Source organism: Tamandua tetradactyla, chromosome 1 (assembly GCF_023851605.1).
Source record: "Tamandua tetradactyla isolate mTamTet1 chromosome 1, mTamTet1.pri, whole genome shotgun sequence".
In the NCBI taxonomy this organism is placed as follows: Eukaryota; Metazoa; Chordata; class Mammalia; order Pilosa; family Myrmecophagidae; genus Tamandua; species Tamandua tetradactyla.
Window position 1 is genome coordinate 19664869 of NC_135327.1, and position 23245 is coordinate 19688113.

The following is a 23245-nucleotide window of genomic DNA, read 5'->3' on the forward strand; positions in this document are numbered from 1 at the left end:
CCAACCCAGGTCTCCTGCATGGCAAGCAAGCATTCTACCACTGAACCACCTGTGCACCCCCTAGTTTATTTCTTTTTTTGTTTTATTTTGCCAGTTGTTTTATAACCACAGCAAACTAGTACAGAGAATGCCCTGTACACAGCAACACAATATAGGTTTAGAGATCAAGGTGTTCCATTAGCAAGGCTGAGAATTTCAGTCTCTGGTATTTGGAGTTTAGGCTGTGGTCCTTGATTTTGAGTGGATCACTGGCTAGGTGGCCCAGTACATGCTTGAATTAGTTAGGGTTCTCTAGAGAAACAGAATCAACAGGAAACACTCGCAAATATAAAATTTATTAAAGTGTCTCATGTAACTGTGGGAACTCAGAGTCCAAAATCCGCAGGGCAGGCTGTGAAGCTGATGATTCTGATGGAGGGTCTAGATGAACTCCACAAGAGAGGCTCGCCGGCCGAAGCAGGAAGAGCTTGTCTGTTCTGAATCTTCCTTAAAAGACTTCCAGTGATTAGATTAAGCATCACTCATTGCTGAAGATATGCCCCTTGGCAGATTATAGATGGAATCAGCTGTGGATGCAGCTGATGTGATCATGATTATATGAAATGTCCTCATCACAACAGGCCAGCACTTGCCCAACCAGACAAACAGGTACCACCACTTGGCCAGGTTGACACATGAACCTGACCATGACAATGCTTTAACCAGATGTGAACAGAAGAAGGACTACTTGGCCCAGGTCGAAGTAGATGAAGTGCTTGATTTCATGTGTCACATAACTACTGAAGTTTCTCCCCACAGTGCACTGCAAGGTGGGATTGTACTTCTTGTCAAACACTTTCTTGATATGGACATCAATGCCCTTCTCTATATTTTTCCAGCACCTGAGTAGCGCACTCTACCAAGTCCTGTTGTATCTCCTCTGACATGTCTGCATTTTTTATCATGGCACATGGTTTCAGAGGAGCAGAGTTGGCTGACTGTAGTGGTCTCCTGGTAGAGGGTCTAGCATAGCTTAGGCCTGGGGAGAGCTGCCGTCGCTACTGAAGCCATGGCACATCTCCCTAGTTTATTTCTTGAAGATATCTTTTAAAGAACAGAAGATGTTAATTTTGATGAAATCCAATGTATGATTTCATTTTATTTTATTACTTTTTGTGTACTAAGAAATCTTTAAGATCTAAGGAAATCAGGAAATTCCTGGGACAGATAGAAGGTAGCTTGACCAAAAATAAGGGTAGGGTTCGTTCATATGTTTGGTTTAATCATTTTCTTAATTACTTGAAAATTAACTTTGGAGGAGGAACATGCGTGGTATTTCTTTCTGCAGGATTTTTTGCTGAGAGTTTAATGACTTGTGATGTGTTCTATTTGATCAGGTTCTGCAGCTGATTCACGAGAGAGACAACATCTGTAAACAGATCCACCTGCCTGCCCAGAGTGGAAGCACCCGAGTATTAGAGGCCATGCGTCGGGGGTAAGACTCCACTGGGGTTAGGGGCATTCCATACCTTTTTCCATGTTCCTTAATGAGAAAACAGTTGTCTGTATTTAAGAACATGTCCAGTGTGTGGCACACAGTAGCTGCTCAATAAATAATTATTGTGTAAGTTAACCCACAGCACTAGGACTTGAAATTCCTTTTGCTCCACCTCTAAGCATAGACCAAGGACTAGATTATTTGTTTTATTTCTTTAGCATGTTGTTTAGTTAACAGAGTATGCAACCTACTGTGTTGCATGCTCTGTTTGAAATTTTAATCCTTTAACCTTTTTTTTTTAAATCCTTTAACTTTTAACATTAAAGTTTTTTTAGGTCTTAGGATTTAAATGTAGCCGATTGTGTTTACTTAGTTTTAGAATAATAAGTAATGCAGAGATAATGTCTGAGAGGAGAATGTGGACCATGGCAAGCTGTATAGAATTAGTGCTTTGCATTGTTTTCCACATTGGCAAACAGAGTTTTAGAGATCCTCTTAAATGTTTGATATGTACTGATTTATTAATTAAATTACAAAGGCAATTTAAAATAATTTATGTACTTGAACTAAAATTAGGCTCTAGATTAAATTACTGTATAGAGTTGGATCAAGAGGGCTCTTTTAGATACCTTAACCTACTCTTGTAATGTCCCATGTAGATGAGTAGCAATTGCATTTGGGAATTCACAGTGCTGTTTATAGCACTTGCTTAAAGAAGTAGAGTTCATGTAGGCCTTTCCTTTTTGCTGTTTATTGCAGATATTCAAGAGAAGCTTATGTGGAGTTGATTCACCATATCAGAGATTCTATTCCAGGTATATTTAAGTAATGTATTCTGCTGAGCACACTACCAGTGACCACAGTCTTGCCATATCTTGCTCAGATTTGGGCAGCTGCCAATAGCTTGGCAGTTCCTCATGATACTATTTTACATATCTTTTGTTCCTCTTCATTTTTCTCTATTTCTCTCTCCTTCTAACTATTTATTTTATAGCTTTCTGACTTTTAATGTGATCCTGCTAGAAATATTCGTAGGTGTGGCTCAGTTTGCCACCTCAAGGTCAGAGAGATTCCTTTTTTTATAGTCTTTGTGCTTCCAAACTTTTGAGATCTTTTTCTTTCTAATATGCTGGCAGAGTTATGATCTAAATTAGTTCTGATTTGAGGGCATTTTATATCTTTTTAAAATGTGTACTTTTTCTATCATTTTGGCATCTTATTACTTTAAATTTTAGAGATTAATTCCTTTTCTATTATCTTTCTTTTTAAATTTATTGAGACTTGCTTTGTGACCCAGTATATGGTCTGTCCTTGAGAATGATCCATGAGCACTTGAGAAAAAGGTGTATCCTGCTGTTGTGGGGTGTAATGTTCTATATATGTCTGTTAAGTCTAGCTCATTTATTGTATTATTCAAATTCTCTGTTTCTTTATTGATCCTCTGTCTAGATGTTCTGTCCATTGATGAGAGTGGGGAATTGAAGTTTCCAACTATGATGGTAGATGTATCTATTCCTCTTTTCAGTGTTTGCCTCATGTATTTTGGAGCACTCTGTCTTGGTGCATAAATATTTCTGATTGTTATGTCTTGTTGAATTGTTCCTTTAATTAATACATAATGTCCTTCTTTGTCTCTTTTAACTTTTACATTTGAAGTCTAATTTGTTGAATATTAGTATAGCCACTCCTGCTCTTTTCTGGTTGTTATTTGCATGAAATATCTTTTCCCAACCTTTCACTTTCAATCTATGTTTATCCTTGGGTCTAAGATGCATTACCTGTAGACAGCATACAGATGGGTCCATTCTGCCAGTCTATATCTTTTGATTGGGGAGTTTAATCCATTAACATTTAGTGTTATTACTGTAAGGGCATACTTTCTTCTACCATTTTGCCTTTTGGATTTTATATGTCATATCTAATTTTCCTTCTTTTTTTTTTAATTTTTTTTTTTTTTACATGGGCAGGCACTGGGAATTGAACCCGGGTCCTCTGGCATGGCAGGTGAGCATTCTTGCCTGCTGCACCACCGTGGCCCTAATTTTCCTTCTTTTTACCTTTACTGATAGTCTTCATTTCTAAACTCTTCTTCACACCTCTCTCTCCTGTCTTTTCTTATCTGTCTTGTGCTCCTTTTAGTATTTCTTGCAGATCTGGTCTCTTGGTCACAAATTCTCAGGGATTTTTTGTCTGAAAATATTTAAATTTCTCCTTCATTTTTGAAGGACAGTTTTGCTGGATATAGAATTCTTGGTTGGCAGTTTTCCTCTTTTAGTATCTTAAATATATCATCCCACTGTCTTCTTGCCTCCACGGTTTCTGCTGAGAAATCTATGCATAGTCTTATTGGGCTTCCCTTGTGTGTGATGGATTTTTTTTCTGTTGCTACTTTCAAGATTCTCTCTTTCTCTTTGACCTCTGACATTCTGATTAGTAAGTGTCTTGGAGTACGTCTATTTGGATCTGTTCTATTTGGGGTATGCTGTACTTCTTGGATCTGTAATTTTAAGTCTTTCACAAGAGTTGGGAAATTTTCAGTGATAATTTCCTCCATTAGTTTTTCTCCCCCTTTTCCCTTCTCTTCTCCTTCTGGGACACCCACAACATGTATATTTGTGCGCTTCATGTTGTCATTCAATTCCCTGAGTCCCTGCTCATATATTTCCATTCTTTTCCCTACATTTTCTTTTGCTTCTTGGGTTTCAGATGTTCCGTCCTCCAGTTCACTAATCCTAGCTTCTGCCTCTTGTAATCTGATATTGGAGGTTTCCAGTGTTTTTTTCATGTCTCCTACTATGCCTTTCATTCCCATAAGTTCTGTGATTTGTTTTTTCAGACTTTTGATTTCTTCTTTTTGTTCATTCCTTGCCTTTTTTCTATCCTCCCTCAATTTACTGATTTGATTTTTCATGAGATTTTCCATGTCTGTTCGAACATTCTGAATTAATTGTTTCAACTTCTGTATCTCCTTTGAATTGTTGGTTTGTTCCTTTGAATTGTTGGTTTGTTCCTTTGACTGTGCCATTTCATCAATTTTCCTAGTATGATTCATTATTTTTTTGTTGGCGTCTAGGCATTTAATTACCTTAATTAGTTTATTCTGGAGATTGTTTTTGCTTTTTTTTTCCCTAGTGTTTTCTTCCTGGATGACTTTGTTGTCTATATGTTCTTTGACATTCAGCTCCATTTATTGTAGTCCTCTAACTTAGGTTTTGTTTAATAGATGAGAATTTTTTAGTTCTTGTTTTTTTGTTTCTTGCCCTGCCTGTATGGTGCCTTTCCCCGACTCCTTATGAGGGTGTACTTACATATTATAGATCCCAGTCAGATTTTCCCAGATCAAACTGGTCTTTTCTCAGGAGGAAAGAGTCACCTGTGTCAGTTTTCCCTGAGGGTGAGACCCAGCAGATTAAAAGGCTTTCCTATGAAGTCTCTGGAGTTTGCATTTTTCCTATTCTGCCCAGTATGTGGTGCTTTTCTGCCTGCAGGTCTCGCCAGCATAAGGTGATGCAGTACCTTTAGCTTCAGTGGACTCTCCCTGCTGGGGGCATAGTGGAGACAGGGGAGAGCTTGAAGGCTGGCTTTAATTGCTTCTGTTTTCCAGACCCTGGGATCTGAATTCCTTGAGGGAGGGATTCCACCTGAGCTTCCTCCTGGGAAAGGCATAGGCTCCAGACAAGCTCTCAGACAATCTTAGTTCTGCCTATGCCTGGGGCGGTGGAGCCCTAGAAGCCTTGCAGCTGTATCCAAAGAGTAATAATCCATAGAAACACAGCCGTAAAAGAGAAAAAGAAAAATCCTTTTCAGAGCAGAACCTTGTTCTTTGGGTTTGTGTTGGTATGTTGCTCTATGTATCTCCAGGTCCTATGTGCCCCCTCCTTTCCTGCAGGGCAGGATCCAAAAAAACCTCTGTTTTGTTCCTTTTTTCTTTTTCTGCCCTGCCCCCTCTGTGCTGGGGCAAAAACCTGCGACCTTGCTTTTACTCAAAGTTTAGCTGAGCTGGGAACCTATTTTTAGTAGTCAGAATTTGATAATTAATTCCACATTTGGAGTTTTGTTGTGCTCAGCCCCTGCTGCTGGTAAAGTCTCTTTCCTTTTCCCTCTGGAAAGCAGCCTGTGGGGGAGGGGCGCTGGCTGCCGCAGCTTGGAGAACTCGTGGTTCTGGGGGGTGGTTCGCAGCCGGTCCAGCTGGTCCAAACTGGGATACGCTGTGTATCTGGTCACTGATGTGTCACCAGCAGTTGTTCTATGCTGTTCCTGGCTATTTACTAGCTGCTCTGGAGGACGAACTAAATCTCACACCTCGTTAAGCCACCATCTTGCCTTCAATATCCTTTTCTATTATCTTAACTCTTACTTTATTCCCTTTCTTTTTCCCTTTCCTCCTAATATAATTATTCTGTAGTCTTCTGATTTAGATTAGTTGACAGTGTGTATATTGTTTTCCAAATTTCTAATTATTGTCACTTGTAGTGAGTGTAAATGTTTCATTTTGGTGGACAGGATGGTATGGAGACTAGGTGCACTGGCTTTGGGTCAAGCGTCTCTGTTACAGGCTGTGTGACCATGGACAAGACACTTCACTTTTTGGTTGTCAGTTTTCTTACCTATAAAATGAAGTAAATAGTACTTATTTCATTGGGTTGTTGGGATAATGAAGTAGATTAAATAAGTGGTGAAGTTTGGCACATAGTAAGTATTCACTAACTGGTAGTTATTGTTACTGTTGTCTTAAATGAGCATTCAATTTAAAACTTCTAAATATGAAAGTTATTTTGTATAAATAATTACAAGAGTGTATATTTATGTGAGCTATGGCAAATTTTTCACTAGTAAAAGCTGGACCAGTTTGAAATTGTGGATTTTTATCGTGTCCCTACATCCAGTATTTGAAGTCAAAACACTGTTTCTTATGCCCAGGGAACTGTAGACTGAGAAGTCTGGCTCTGGCTGGGAAAAATGTCTGAAAGCAGGCCTATCTCCCCTTGCTTTGTAATGACCATTCTGTTCTGTTTGCGCGCGTGCTGGATAGTCCCAGGGAAGGCATTATAATCCTTTCTCTCCCTTGTAAACTGCAGTAACTGATTGTCCTTTGTTATGTGTGGCAGGTGTGAGCCTCAGCAGCGATTTCATTGCTGGTTTTTGTGGTGAAACAGAGGGAGATCACCTCCAGACAGTGTCTTTGCTTCGGGAAGTTCAGTACAATACGGGCTTTCTCTTTGCCTACAGCATGAGACAGGTGAGCCTGGGAATGGGGTTGAGCTGCTTCTCTACTGGGACTGCCATCATTTCTTGAAGGGGTTATTGTAGACAGCTAGACAGAAAAGAGTGGCAGCAAGGCAGTCCTTGAGAAACCATGAATTCTTCTTTTTTACTTCCTCTTCATTTTTCTTATTAACTCTGCCTACTATTTGACACAGTTCAGAAATTTGAGCTGTAAAAAGATTACTTGTGCCAATATTCCTCTTCATTAGAATATTTTAAATTATGTTTACACTGTTTTTAAAATTTGAAAGTTGAAGGGAAGACTTTTCTTCTTTACGAGAAACTAAAAGCATTTCTCAATATGCAGACCTTTTTTAGTCTACAGGTATGATTTGTTTTAACAGAGATCTCTTGTCATATTCCCAGTCATTCTTAGCTTTTTTTATTTTCAGTTTCCATTTTCCTAGGCCAAGTGAACCCACTGATATGACTGGGGAGTTTCTCCTGTAACACATATGCCCAAGAAAATGAAACAAGGTTAGGAGGGACAGAGAGAGAGAGAGAAATACATATTTCATTCAGAGAGGGGATAGTCCTGAGTCTACTGCCATTTTTGCCATTTTACTGGTGGTAGGGATGGATTTGTATGGGTCACTCCTCATGTTCCCGGTCTTCTTGGAGGCAGCATGCTTGTTTCTGGGCTGGAGGCTAAGGGGCCCATGCGATCACGGGGCTTAGGACTGAACCCGTGACCTTAGTCTCACTGTCACTAAGCTGACATCAGCCAAGCTAATTATATCTTTTTTTGAAATTTGTATTAATAAAATCAATCAACACACAATACGAGCATTCTTAATGTATGAACATTCCATACTTGGTGTGCAATCAAGTGATGACTTACAATATCATCACATAGTTGTATATTCATCACCATGATCATTTCTCAGAACATTTACATCACTCCAGAAAAAGAAATAAAAAGGAAAAAGGAAAAAAATCATACTGTTCTAGTTTTCCAGCTGCCAGAATGCAACACACCAGAGACGGATTGGCTTTTAATAAAAGGGGATTTATTTTGTTAGTTCTTCAGAGGAAAGGCAGCTAACTTTCCACTGTGGTTCTTTCTTATGTGGAAGGCACAGGTTGATCTCTGCTGGTCTTCTCTCCAGGCCCCTGGGTTCCAACAACTTTCCCCGGGGTTACTTCTTTCTGCATCTCCAAAGGCCTGGGCTGAGCTGCGAGTGCTGAGATGAGGAATGCCAAGCTGCTAGGTTGTGCTACGTTGCGCTCTCTCATTTAAGCACCAGCCAATTAAGTCAAATGTCACACATTGTAGCAGACACACCTCCTAGCCGACTGCAGGTGTAATTAGCAACAGATGAGGTTCATGTACCATTGGCTTATGTCCGCAGCAACAAAACTAGGTATGCTTACCTGGCCAAGTTGACGACTGAATCTAACTAACACGCATACCATGCCCCTTACCCTTCCCTCTCATTGACCACTAGTATTTCCCTCTACCCAGTTTATTTTAACATGTTCCCCTTATTATTTATTTATTTTTAATCCATATTTTTACTCACCTGTCCATACCATAGATGAAAGGAGCAACAGACGCAAGGTTTTCATGATTGCGCAGTCACTTATGAAAACTATATCACTATATATTCATCTTAAAGAAACATGGCTACCGGAATGCAGTTCTACATTTTCAGGCACTTCCCTCTAGTCTCTCTAATAACACCTTAAACTAAAGAGAGGTTATCGATATAATGTGTAAGAATAACCTTCAGGATAACCTCTCTTGACTCTGTTTGAAACTCTCAGCCACTGACACTTTATTTTGTCTCATTTCTCTCTTCCCCCTTTCAGTCAGGAAGGTTTTTGCAATTCCTTGATGCTGAGTCCCAGTTCGTTCTAGGATTTCTGTCCCATCCTGCCAAGGAGGTTTACACCCTTGGGAGTCATGTCCCACGTAGAGAGGGGGAGGGCAGTGAGTTTGCTTGCCGTGTTGGCTGAGAGATAGGCCTCATCTGAGCAACAAAAGAGGTTCTTTGGGGGTGACTCTTAGGCCTAATTTTAAGTAGGCTTAGCCTATCCTTTGCAGGCATATGTTTCATATGAACAAAACCCAGGATTGAGGGTTTGGCCTATTGATTTTGTTGTCCTCACTGCTTGCGAGAATATTAGGCCTTCTCCATATGGGGAAGTTGAATTTCCCTTCTTTCTCACGATTCCCCCAAGGGGACTTTGCAAATACTTTTTTATTCACTGTTCAAAGCACTCTGCGATTTATCAGGGCATTACTCTGGACAAACCTACAAAATCTCATACCCTACTCAAGGTTCCATGTACTTATGGTGTTCAATTAAACTGTCCATATAAGTTATATTAGGAAATGCACTATTCAAAATATAAATTTTGTACCAAATAAACATTTTTTTGCTTTAATCTCACACAAAAGTTAAAATTTTAAAATATGAATTAGCATCTACTTTTAACACCCTACAATATTTAAAAAAAATTTTATTAATTAAAAAAATTACAAGAAACACAAACATTCTTGATATATGCTCGTTCCATTCTATATGTATAATCAGTAATTCACAATATCATCACATAGTTGCATATTCATCATCATGATCATTTCTTAGAACATTCGCATCAATTCAGAAAAAGAAATAAAGACAACAGAAAAATAAAACGAAAACAGAAAAAAAAATTTTTGCATACCATACCCCTTACCCCTCCCTTTCATTGATCATTAACATTTCAAACTAAATTTATTTTAACAATTTGTTCCCCCTATTTATTTATTTATTTAAAAATTTATTTATTAATTAATTAAAAAATTAAGAAACCAAATAAAACCTATTATTTATTTTTATTCCGTATGTTCTACTCATCTGTTGACAAGGTAGATAAAAGGAGCATCAGACACAAGGTTTTCACAATCACACAGTCACATTGTGAAAGCTATATCATTATACAATCATCACAAGAAACATGGCTACTGGAACACAGCTCTACATTTTCAGGTAGTTCCCTCCAGCCTCTCCATTACATCTTGGATAACAAGATGATATCTACTTAATGTGTAAGAATAACCTCCAGGATAACCTCTCAACTCTGTTTGGAATCTCTGAGCCATTGACACTTTGTCTCATTTCACTTTTCCCCCTTTTGGTTGAGAAGGTTTTCTCAATCTCTTGATGTTGGGTCTCAGCTCATTCTAGAGATTTTCTCAATCCCTTGATGCTGAGTCTCAGCTCATTCTGGGATTTCTGTCCCACATGCCAGGAAGGTACACACCCCTGGGAGTCATGTCCCACGTAGACAGGGGGAGGGTGGTGAGTTTGCTTGTTGTGTTGGCTGGAGAGAGAGGCCACATCTGAGCAAGGAAAGAATTTCTTTTGGGGGTGACTCTTAGGCCTAATTTTAAGTAGGCTTGACCTATCCTTTGTGGAGTTAAGTTCCATATGAACAAACCCCAAGACTGGGGGCTCAGCCTGTAGCTTTAGTTGTCCACACTGCTTGTGAGAATATCAAGAATTCAACTTGGGGAGGTTGAATTTTACCCCATTCTCAACATTCCCCGAAGGGGACTTTGCAAATACTTTTCCACTCCCTGATCAAATCACTCTGGGATTCATTGGGGCATCACCTGGACAAAACAACAAAGTCTCATAACCTACCCAAGGTTCCATGTACTTATGGTGTTCAACCAACTATCTACATAAGTTATATTAGGAGATGCACTAGTCAAATTATAAATTTTGTACCAAATAAACATTTTTTGCTTTAGTCTCACACAAAAGTTGAAATTTTAAAATATTAATTACCATCTATTTTCAGCACCCTGCAGTGATGATATTCTTTTGTTCTTCCTCATGCAAAAACAGTTTTTGAATTTGTACATTTAGTCACTATCACTATACACTCTAGGCATTCCTAGATTATACCAGCTCAATCTTTATCGTCTATCTTTCTTTGTGATTTCATTTATGCCCCCAGCCCTCCTCCCTCTATCATTCTCACATTCAGCTTCATTCAGTGTTTTAACATAATTGTATTACAGTTAGGTTGTATTGTGCTGTCCATTTCTGAGTTTTTATATTCAGTCCTGTTGCACAGTCTGTATCCCTTCAGCTCCAATTACCCAATATCTTACCCTATTTCTATCTCCTGATGGTCTCTGTTACCAAGGAAATATTCCAAGATTATTCACTAATGTCAGTTCATATCAGTGAGACCACACAGTATTTGTCCTTTTGTTTCTGGCTAATCACACTCAGCATAATGTCCTTAAGGTCCATCCATGTTGTTACATACTTCATAACTTTATTGTGCTTTACAGCTGCATAATATTCCATCTTATGTATATGCCGCAGTTTGTTTAGCCAACCATCTGTTGATGGACATTTTGGCTGTTTCCATCTCTTGGTAATTGTAAATAATGCTGCTGTAACCATTGGTGTGCAAATGTCCATTTGTGTCCTTGGCCTCATGTCCTTTGAGTAGAGACAGCATATAGATGGGTCCTGTTTTTTAATCCATTCTGCCAGACTATGTCTTTTGATTGGGGAGTTTAATCCATTAACATTCAGTGTTATTACTGCACGGGTAGTACTTTCTTCTACTTTTTTGCCTCCTGGATTTTAGATGTCATATCTAATTTTCCTTCTTTTTGCCTTTACTCATAGTCTTCCTTTCTACACTCTTCTGCACACCTCTCTCTTCTGTCTTTTCATATCTGTCTCTAGTGCTCCCTTTAGTATTTCTTGCAGAGCTGGTTTCTTGGTCACAAATTCTCTCTGAAAATGTTTTAATTTCTCCCTCATTTTTGAAGGACAGTTTTGCTGGATATAGAGTTCTTGGTTGGCAGTTTTTCTTTTTTAATAATTTAAATATAACAGCCTATTGTTTTCTTGCCTCCATGGTTTCTGCTGAGAGATCTACGCATAGTCTTATTGGGCTTCCCTTGTACGTGATGGATTGCTTTTCTCTTGCTGCTTTCAAGATTCTTTCTGTTTGACCTCTGACATTCTTATTAGTAAATGTCTTGGAGTACGTCTATTTGGATCTATTCTTGTAGTACATCTATTTGGATCTATTAACACCCTGCAATACTGACATTCCTTCATTCTTCCTCATACAAAAAATTTTTTAATTTGCACATTTAGTCACTATCCTTGTACACTCTAGGCATTCCTAGAGTATACCATCTCAATCTTTATAGTCTATCTTTCCTTCTGATTTCATTTGTGCCCCCAGCCCTTCTCTCTCTATTATTCTTACATTCAGTTTCATTCAGTTTACCAACATTATTGTGTTACAGTCAGGTAGCATTGTGCTATCCATTTCTGAAATTTTACAATCAGTCTTGTTGCACAATCTGCATCCCTTCAGCTCCAATTACCTAATATCTACCCTATTTCTATCTCCTGATGGTCTCTGTTCTTAGCTGAAATTCTCTAAGTTTACTCATTAATATTAGTTCATGTCAGTGAGACCATATGGTATTTGTTGTTTCATTTCTGGCTAATCTCACTCAGCATAATATCCTCAAGGTCCATCCATGTTGTTACATACTTCATCACTTTATTCTGTCTTAGAGCTGCATAGTATTCCATTGTATGTATATACCACAGCTTGTTTAGCTACTCCTCTGTCGATGGACATTTGGGCTGTTTCCATCTCTTGGCCATTGTAAATAATACTGCTATAAGCATTCGTGTGCAAATGTCCATTTGTGTCCTTGCCCTTATGTCCTCTGAGTAGATACTTAGCAATGGTATTGCCAGATCATATGGCAATTCTATACTTAGCTTCCTGAGGAACCACCAAACTGCCTTCCACAGCAGTTGTACATTCCCACCAACATTGAGTAAGTATGCCTCTTTCTCCACATCCTCTCCAGCACTTGTCATTTTCTGTTTTATTGATAATGGCCATTCTGGTGGTTGTGAGATGATATCTCATTGTGGTTTTGATTTGCATTTCCGTAATAGCCAATGAAGTTGAGCATCTTTTCATGTGCCTTTTGGCCATTTGTATTTCCTCTTCTGACAAGTGTCTGTTTATGTCTTTTGCCCATTTTGTAATTGGGTTGTTTGTCTTTTTTGTTGTTGTGTCAAACAATCTCTTTATATATTCTGGATACTAGCCCCTTATCTGATATATTGTTTCCAAGTATTGTGTCCCATTGTGTAAGTTGTCTTTTTACTTTCTTTTTTTTTTTTAATTTTTATTAATAAAACCCGTCAACATACAACATTAAAGATCTTACCATCTGCAAACAGTGAGAGTTTTACTTCTTCCTTTCCAATTTTGATGCCTTGCATTTCTTTTTCTTTCCTAATTGCTCTGGCTAGAACTTCCAACACAATGTTGAATAACAGTGGTGAATAGTGGACATCCTTGTCTTGTTCCTGATCTTAGGGTAAAAGGTTTCAGTTTTTTCCCATTGAGGATGATACCTGTGGGTTTTTCATATATTCCCTTTATCAAGTTGAGGAAGTTCTTTTCTATTCCTATCCTTTGAAGTGTTTTCAACAAGAAAGGAGTTGAATTTTGTCAAATGCCTTTTCTGCATCAGTCAAGATGATCATGTGGATTTTCTGCTTTGATTTATTGATATGGTATATTACATTGATTTTCTTGTGTTGAACCATCCTTGCATACCTGGGATGAATCCTACTTGGTCATGGTGTATAATTCTTTTAATGTGGTGCTGGATTCAATTTGCAAGAATTTTGTTGAGGATTTTTTCATCTATATTCATTAGAGATTGATTTGTAATTTTCTCTTCTGGTAGTATCTTTGGCTTTGGTATGAAGTTGATATTGGCTTCATAGAATGAGTTAGGTAGCCTTCCCTCCTCTTCAATTTTTTTGAAGAGTTTGAGCAGGATTGGTACTAATTCTTTCTGGAATGTTTGGTAGAATTCACATGTGAAACCATCTGCCTGAACTTTTATTTTGGGGGAGCTTTTTAATGACTGATTCAATTTCTTTACTTGTGATTGGTTTGTTGAGGCCATCTGTTTCTTCTCAAGTCAGTGTTGGTTGTTCATGCCTTTCTAGGAAATTGTTCATTTCATCTACATTGTGTAGTTTATTAGCATAAAGTTGTTCATAGTATCCTCTCATTACCTCCTTTATTCCTGTGGGGTCAGTGTTATGTCTCTTCTTCTGTTTCTGATTTTATTTATTTGCATCCTCTCTCTTCTTCTTTTTGTCAACCTTGCTATATGTCCATCGATCTTATTGATTTTCTCATGGAACCAACTTCTGGTTTTGTTGATTTTCTTGATTGTTTTCATGTTCTCGATTTCATTTATTTCTGCTCTAATCTTCGTTATTTCTTTCCTTTTGCTTGCTGTGGGGTTAATTTGCTGTTCTTTCTCTAGTTCTTCCAAGTGGACAGTTTATTCCTCAATTTTTACTCTTTCTTTTTTTTTTTTGATATAGGCATTTAGGGCAATAAATTTCCCTCTTAGCACTGCCTTTGCTGCATCCCTTAAGTTTTGATTTGTTGTGTTTTCATTTTCATTTGCCTCGAGATATTTACTGATTTCTCATGTAATTTCTTCCTTGACCCACTGGTTGTTTAAGAGCGTGTTGTTGAGCCTCCGTATATTTGTGAATTTTCTGGCCCTCTGCCTATTATTGATTTCCAACTTCATTCCTTTATTATCTGAGGAAGTGTTTTGTATAATTTCAATCTTTTTAAATTTCTTGAAACTTGCTTTGTGTGCTGGTTTGAAATGATGTATGTATCCTAGAAAAGCCATGTTTTAATCCTAATTCTGTTTTGTAAAGACAGCTGTTTCTTCTAATCCCTGTTCAACACTGTATGCTTGAAACTGTAATTAGATCATCTCCCTGGAGATGTGATTTAATCAAGAGTGGTTGTTAAGCTGGATTAGGTCAAGGTGTGTCTCCACCCATTTGGGTGGATTATTTTACTGGAATCCTATAAAAGAGGAAACATTTCGGAGAAAGAGATTTCTGAGAAGCAAAGTCCATCAGGCGGTGACCTTTGGAAATGAAGAAGGAAAATGCCTCTCGGGGAGCTTTGTGAAAGGAAGCCAGGAGAGAAAGCTAGCAGATGATGCCGTGTTCACCACATGCCTTTCCAGATGAGAGAGAAGCCCTGGCTGTGTTCGCCATGTGCCTTCTCACTTGAGAGAGAAACCCTGAACTTCACTGGCCTTCTTGAACCAAGGTTTCTGTCCCTGGATGCCTTTGATTGGACATTTCTATAGACTTATTTTAATTGGGACATTTTCTCAGCCTTTAAACTGTAAACTAGCAACTCATTAAATTTCCCTTTTTAAAAGCCATTCTGTTTCTGGTATATTGCATCCCAGCAGCTAGCAAACTAGAACACTTTGTGACCCAGCATATGGTCTATCCTTGAGAATGAGCACTTGAGAAAAAGGTGTATCCTCCTGTTGTGGGGTATAATATTCTATATATGTCTGTTAAGTCTAGCTCATTTATTGAATTATTCAAATTCTCTGTTTCTTTATTGATCCTCTGTCTAGATGTTCTGTTCTTGATAAGAGTGGGAAATTGAAGTCTCCAACTGTGATGGTAGATGTGTCTATTTCTCTTTTCTGGTTTGCCTCATGTATTTTGGAGCACTCTGTCTTGGTTCATAAATATTTATGATTGTTATGTCTTGTTGAATTGTTTCTTTAATTAATACAGTGTCCTTTGTCTCTTTTAATTATTTTACATTTGAAGTCTAACTTGTTAGATATTAGTATGCTACTTCTGCTCTTTTCTAATTATTGTTTGCCTGAAATATCTTTTCCTAACCTTTCACTTTCAACTTATGTTTATCCTTGGGTCTGAGATGCATGTCATGTAGACAGCATATAGATGGGTCCTGTTTTTTAATCCATTCTACCAATCTATGTCTTTTGATTGGGGAGTTTAATTCATTAACGTTTAGTGTTATTACTGTAAAGGCATACGTTCTTCCACCATTTTGCCTTTTGGATTTTATATGTTATATCTGATTTTTCTTCTTTTATCTTTACTGATAGTCTTCATTTCTACACTCTTCTCCACATCTCTCTCTCCTGTCTTTTCCTATCTGTCTCTAGTGCTCCCTTTAGTATTTCTTGCAGAACTGGTCTCTTGGTCACAAATTCTCTCAGTCATTTTTTATCTGAAAATATTTTAATTTCCCCCTTATTTTTGAAGGACAATTTGGCTGGACATAGAATTCTTGGTTGACAGCTTTTCCTTTTAGTATTTTAAATGTATCATCCCACTGTCTTCTTGCATCCATGGTTTCTGCTGAGAAATCTACACATAGTCTTATTGGGCTTCCCTTGTATGTGATGGATTTTTTTTCTGTTGCTGCTTTCAAGAGTCTCTCTTTCTCTTTGACATCTGACATTCTGATTAGTGTCTTGGAGTATGTCTGTTTGAATCTATTGTGTTTGGTGTATATTGCCCTTCCTGGATCTGTAATTTTAAGTCTTTCATGAGAGTTGGGAAATTTTCAGTTATAATTTCCTCCATTAGTTTTTCTCCTCCTTTTCCCTTCTCTTCTCCTTCTGGGATACCCACAACACATATATTTGTGTGCTTTATGATGTCAATTCAATTCCCTGAGTCCCTGCTCAAAATTTTCCATTCTTTTCTATGTATTTTCTTTTGCTTGTTGGATTCCAGATATCCTGTCCTTCAGTTCACTAATTAGTGTTTTGCATCTTGAAATCTGACATTGTAGGTTTCCATTGTTTTTTTCATCTCTTCTACTGTGCCTTTCATTCCCATAAGTTCTGTGATTTGTTTTTTCAGACTTTCAATTTCTTCTTTTTGGTCATTACTTGCTTTCTTTATGTCCTCTTTCAGTTCATTGATTTGATTTTTGATGAGGTTTTCCATGTCTGTTCGAACATTCTGAATTAATTGTTTCAACTTCCGTATCTGAATTAATTGTTTCAACTTCCGTATCTCATTTGAATTGTTGTTTTGTTCCTTTGACTGGGCCATATCTTTAGTTTTTCTAGTATGATTTGTTATTTTTTGCTGGTGTCTAGGCATTTAATTTCATTAGTTCATTTATTCTGGAGATTGTTTTCACTTTTTTTACCTAGGATTTTCTTGGTGAATGACTTTGTTGTCTATCTGTTCTTTGACAGTCAGTTCAGTTTATTCTAGATATCTAGCTTAGGTTTTGTTTAACAGATCAGAGTTTTTCAGTTCTTGTTTTCTTGTTTCTTGCCCTGCCTTATGGTGCCTTTTTTTATTCCCCCTTAGGTATTATAGACCCCAGTCAGATTTTCCGAGACCAAACTGGCCTCCTCTCAGGAGGAAAGAGTCACCTGCCTCAGTTTTCCCTGAGGGTGAGACCCAGCAGGTTGAAAGACTTTCTTATGAAGCCTCTGGACTCTGTTTTTCCTATCCTGCCCAGTATGTGGTGCTTGTCTGCCTGTGGGTCCCACCAGCATAAGGTGATATGATACCTTTAACTTTAGCAGACTGTCCCTGCTGAAGGTGTGGTTGAGACAGAGCAGGGGTTGTAGGCTGGCCTTAATGACTTCAGTTTTCCAGACCCTGGGGTCTGTCTTCCTTGATGGAGGGATTTCACCTGAACTGGGCCCTACCTCTCTCCAGGGGAAGGCACAGCCTCCAAACGGACTCTCATACAAGCTTATTTCTGCCCTTGCCTGGAGCAGTTGGAGCCTGAGAAGCCCTGCAGCTGTATCTAAAGAGCAGTCAAATCTTAGAAACATAGCCACAAAATAGAAAAGAAAAAAATCATTTTCAGAGCAGGACCCCCATTCCTCAAATTTCCCATTAAGAGCTTAAGTTGGTACGTTGCTCTGTGTATCTCCAGGTCCTTTGTGCCCCCTCCCTTCCTTCAGTTCCCAGACCCTTTCGAGTATTTTGTGCTGTCTGATCCAAAAATCCTCTGTTTTTTTTTTTTTTTTTTACTTTTCCATCAACCCTGTCCTCTCTGCAGCTGGGCAAAAACTAGCAACCTCAGCTTTTACTCAAGATTCAGCTAAGCTTGGGGCCTATTTTTAATAGTCAGAATCTGTTAATTAATTCCACAATTGGAACTTGGTTGCACTCAGCCTCTGCTGCTAGTAAAGTCCCTTTCCTTTCCCCTCTGGGAAGCAACCTGAGGGGGAGGGGTACCAGCTGCTGCAGCTTGGGGGACTTATACTTCTGGGTGGGCTGATCCAGCTTGTCCAAACTGGTGTACGCTCTGTGTCCGGTCACTGATGTGGCCCCAGCAGTTGTTCTGTCCTGTTCCTGGCTATTTACTAGCTACTCTGGAGGATGAACTCCTAACTAGGCCGCCATCTTAGCTCCCTCCAAGAGTGTATTTTAGAGAGCAATCCTTATCAGTACATATATAGCTACCTCATTTTTTTTCTGACAGATGCATAGTATTATATAGTGTGAATTAATCGTAATTTATGATTATGTATTGAGAGACATCAAGGCTGTTTTATTTACTTTATTGTGAAAAATAACATATATATAAAAAAGCAATACATTTCAAAACATACTGCAGCAATTAGTTATAGAACAGATTTAAGAGTTTAATATGGGTTACACAATTTTGGGTTTTTACTCTAGCTGTTCTAAAACACTGGAGTCTAAAAGAAATATCAATATAATAATTCAGTGGTCATACTCATTTGTTAAATCTTACCTTTCCCCTTTATAACTACCCCTTCTCCTTTGATCTTTCTCCCAATCTTTATGAATATTCCAACTTTTTCACGTTGTAAAGGGCTATTGGTAATATGGGATAGGGGGATGGAACTAGTTGATATTCTGGAGAATTCTGGAGAATTCTGGCCCCTCTGGATTTCAGGACTTATCTGGCCTAGGAACCCATCTGGAGTTTGTAGGTTTCTAGAAAGTAATCACAGTGCATGGAACCTTTATAGAATCTCAGATAAAGCCCTAGGTGTTCTTAGGGTTGGCAGGAATGGTTTTGGTTGGGGTTTGGCAAACCATTATAAGTAACTATGTGTGCTGGTTTGAAAGGATATATATCCCCTAGAAAAGCCAAGTTTTAATCTAAATCCCATTTCATAAAGTCAGAATAAACTGTATGTTTGAAACTGTAATCAGATCATCTCCCTGGAGATGTGATGTAATCAAGAGTGGTTGTTAAGCTGGATTAGGTGATGACATGTCTCCACCCATTTGGGTATGTCTTGATTAGTTTCTGAAGTCCTATAAAAGAGGAAACATTTTGGAGAAGGAGATTTGGAGAGAGCAGAGAATGCTGCAGCACCACAAAGCAGAGAGTCCATCAGCCAGTGCTTTGGAGATGAAGAAGGAAAACGCCTCCTAGGGAGCTTCATGGAAGGAAGCCAGTAGAGAAAGCTAGCGGATAACACCATGTTTGCCACATGCCTTTCCTGATGAGAGAGAAAAACCCTGACCCTGTTCGCCATGTGCCTTCCACTTGAGAGAGAAACCCTGAACTTCATTGGCTTTCTTGAACCAAGATATCTTTCCCTGGATGCCTTTGATTGGACATTTCTATAGACTTGTTTTAATTGGGACATTTTCTCAGCCTTAGAACTGTAAACTAGCAACTTATTAAATTCCCTTTTTTAAAAGCCATTCTGTTTCTGGTATATTGCATTCTGGTAGCTAGCAAACTAGAACACTTATGTCTAGCATTTAGGCTGTCTTTGTATTTTGTTTCTTTGTAAACAGTGCTACAGTAAGTTCCCTAGTACATGGGCCATTTCACATGTGTACAAGTGTAACCTTAGGGTAAATATCAGGAGTAAATTTGAGTCTTTGATTTTCATTTCATGTGCTGAATTTAGACTCTAACCTTTGTATAAATGTGACTCCACTGTAGAGTCATCTTTTTCTCTTGGGGTATTCTGGAGCCAGAAAACGCCTTTGGTATGGCTTGAGTCTCTGTAGATGTGTCTGTAATTTGCAGGTGGAATGAACATGTTTCCTCTCTGTGCCTCGAGGATGGGTTCTGTAAATCCTTGGTGACCACCTCTTTTCTTTTTTTTAATTTTTAATTTAATTTTTTTGATCATTCTGTTCTACATATATAATAAGTAATTCACAATACTCCTATCTTTTTTAATAGAAAACACGGGCATATCATAGGCTAAAGGATGATGTTCCAGAAGAGATAAAATTAAGGCGTTTGAAGGAACTCATTACGGTCTTCCGAGAAGAAGCATCAAAAACCAACAAGGTTTCTGTGGGCTGTGTCCAACTGGTGCTGGTGGAAGGGGTGAGGACTTATGTATATGTATGTTTTTGTTTGTTGTTTGTTTTTTAGAATGTAGTATGTCTTTCCATTTATTTAGATCTTCTTGATTTATCTTTCATCCCTGAAGGATATTTTCACTGGATATAGAATTCTGGGTTGACAATTATTTTCTTTTAGCACTGGATAAGTATGATATATGCTTCTGGCCTCTGTGGTCCCTGATGAGGAATCATCTGTCATTGAAATTTTTCCCTTATTGGTAAGGTATTGTTTCTCTCTGGTGCTTTCAAGAATTTTTCATTGTCTATAGTTTTCAGAAGTTTGACTGTGATGTGTCTTGGTATGAATTTCTTTGGATTTATCCTATTTAGAGTTTGTCTTTTGCCAGATTTAGGACATTTTCAGACATTTTATTTTTGAGTAATTTTTCAGCCTTTCCCTCTTTCTCTTCTTCTGTGACTCTGATGATAGAAATGTTAGAGCCTTTGTTGTAATCCCATGGGTGTCTGAGGCTCTGTTCATTTTTTTTCAGTCTGTATTCTGTCTGTTGTTCAGATTGGGTAATTTCTTTTCTTTTTTTTAAAATTTTTTTGTTAATAAAACAACATACAAACATAAATATTCTTAACATACAAACAATCCATACATGAAATATAATCAGTGGCTCACAGTATCATCTCATAGTTGTGTATTCATTGCCATGATCATTTTTTTGAGCATCTGTATCACTCCAGAAAAAGAAGTAAAAAAGAAAAAAGAAAAAATTCATACATACCATACCCCTCACCCCTTCCTCTCGTTGACCACTAGTATTTCCATCCACTCAATTTATTTTAACCTTTGTTCCCCCTATTGATTGTTTTATTTTTATCCATATTTTTTACTCATCTGTCCATACCTTAGTTAAAAGGAACATCAGACACAAAATTTCACAATCACATAGTCGCATTGTGAAATATATATTATTATACAATCATCTTCAAGAAACAAAGGCTACTGAAATACAGCTGTACAATTCAAGTACTTCCCTCCAGCCACTCCAATACACAATAAACTGAAAAAGGGATATCTATGTAATGTGTAAGAATAACCTCCAGGATAACCTCTTGATGCTGTTTGAAATCTCTCTCAGCCACTGACCCTTTATTTTGTCTCATTTCTCTCTTCCCCCTTTTGGTTGAGAAGGTTTTCTCAATCCCTTGATGCTGGGTCCTGTCTCATCCCAGGATTTCTGTCCCACTTTAACAGGGAGATTTATACCCCTGGAAGTCATGTCCCACATAGTGGGGGAGGGCATTGAGTTCGTTTGCTGTGTAGGCTTCGAGAGAGAGGCAACATCTAAGCAATAAAAGTGGTTCTCTGGGGGTGACTCTTAGGCCTAATTTTAAGTAGGCTTAACTTATCTTTTGCAGAAATAAGTTTCATAGGGGTGACCTCCAAGATCGAGGGCTCGGCCTATTGATTTGATTATCCCCACTGCTTGCTAGAATATCAGAAATTCTCCAAATGGAGAAGTTAAATATAGCTACCTATCTCCCTGTTCCCCCAAGGGGACTTTTAAAATATATCTTTATTCACTGTCTAAATCTCTGGTTTATCAGAGCATCACACTAACCTGGACAAACCAACAAAATCTCATGCCCTATTCAAGATTCTATGTACTTATGGTGTTAACTAAACTGACCATACAAGTTAAATTAGGAAATGCACTACCCAAAATATAAATTTTGCACCAAATAAACATATCTCCTTTTAGTCTCACACAGAAGTTGAAGTTTTAAAACATAGATGATATCATCCTTTACCCAGTCTTCTTATATACCTTAGACCTGTCCAGATCAGCTTCATTCATGTCTCTACTTGATGTCTGATCACTTTTTCTTTTTAAACAGTTCCTGTATGGGGTAGTCCTGACTTACATAGCTTTAGAGCTCTAACTCTTGAGTCTCAGGTGTCACATAAATATCCGAAGTTTCTGGGAAAGACCATATACAAACAGCTCAGTATCTTAGAATTCAGAATTAACATTACATCTGCTGAATATATGTGACTGCTGTAAGGGCTTACAATCTTGGACCCTTTACAATAAGCCCCAACCTGATAACCCATGCTCTCAACTTGACTTCACTGAATTTTTCTATTATAGTTAGTCCCTGTGATTGAGGCGTGATACCATCTTTTTGTCCCTGACATTTCATTCAGCATACAGCTGTTAAGGTTCATTTATCTAGTTGCATGCATCACAGCTTCATTCCTTCTTGTGGCCACTCAATAGCCTATTATATGTATACACCATAGTTCCCCCTTCTATTCCTCAGTCATTGTATCCTTAGGCCACCTCCATTCTTTCTGGGTCTACCCCTAGAAACACCAGTGTGCAAATGTCCATTGTGTCCTCACACTCAGTTGCTCCAGGTATACACTGAGCAACTGGGTTTCAGGATCATATGGCAACCCCTTCCCTAGCCTCCTGTGGAACCACCACACTGCTCTTCAAGGCACTAGACAGATTGGATAATTTCTATTGTTCTGTCTTCTCTGATTCTTTCACAGTCTTCTTATAGTTGTTTTTATATAATATTCAGGCTTTTGACTTGTATTTAGTGGGAAGAATAGGGAAAAGTATGTATACCTAATCTTCCCAAAGAACCATATGTATATTTTAAATTTCAATCTCATATATGTTTGTCTTCAATTCTTTTTTTGCCACACTTTCTTAGAAATACACTGCATTTCAGGACATTTTGGGTACTCTTAAACTTCTGTGGTCAAGCCTGGGAACCTAGCCATCGTTTAGAGTACTAAACAGACAGAATAAGAAATCAGTTTGGGAACCTGACCTTTTTTGAAGTTGCATCTTACAGCCAGTGGAGAGGAGGGGAAAGAGAGAAAGAACCATTTCTGTGACTTCTCCCAAGTCCTGGTTTGAAAAGGAGAGTACTGCTTCATGCTTTAAGATATGACAGCATCAAAGCAACCAATTTCCTGGTATTTGTATTTTTAGGATTCTCTAATAGTGACTCACAAAAATCTGTTCAAGCTAGTCAGTCTAAACCAAAAAGAATTATTATTATTATTTCTTTTTACAAAGATTCAGGAGTGTCTCATGGACCCCAGGGGCAGGAATACAGTTACGTGTCTGGAAGAGACAGCAAGTAGCCTGGGAAGCCCTTGAGATTCAAACTCGTCTTTTTCATAGACCAGCTTTCCCTGCTTCTCCATCTGTGTGGCAGGATATAATAGTCCGTGGTTCCTGTGTTTACATGTTATAGTTCCAGCTGTTGACAGACCAAACTTCTCAGGAAATCCAAATTTTTA

At 38.2% G+C, this 23245-nt stretch overlaps 1 protein-coding gene and 1 pseudogene across 4 annotated transcripts in view; one reads left to right on the forward strand and one right to left on the reverse strand.

Moving 5' to 3' along the window:
- Positions 1 to 23245, forward strand: part of CDK5RAP1 (CDK5RAP1 mitochondrial tRNA methylthiotransferase) — a 91108-nt gene that overhangs the window by 45755 nt on the left and 22108 nt on the right. For 3 of the 4 annotated variants that reach the window (XM_077111285.1, XM_077111293.1, XM_077111308.1), the window contains 4 exons: positions 1377 to 1474; positions 2237 to 2292; positions 6586 to 6716; positions 19799 to 19948. In XM_077111285.1, the coding sequence (XP_076967400.1) occupies positions 1377 to 1474; positions 2237 to 2292; positions 6586 to 6716; positions 19799 to 19948 (435 nt within the window). The remainder of the gene's footprint in view (positions 1 to 1376; positions 1475 to 2236; positions 2293 to 6585; positions 6717 to 19798; positions 19949 to 23245) is intronic. The other variant, XM_077111302.1, reaches the window with a different exon arrangement.
- Positions 698 to 944, reverse strand: LOC143683631 (dynein light chain 1, cytoplasmic pseudogene; annotated as a pseudogene).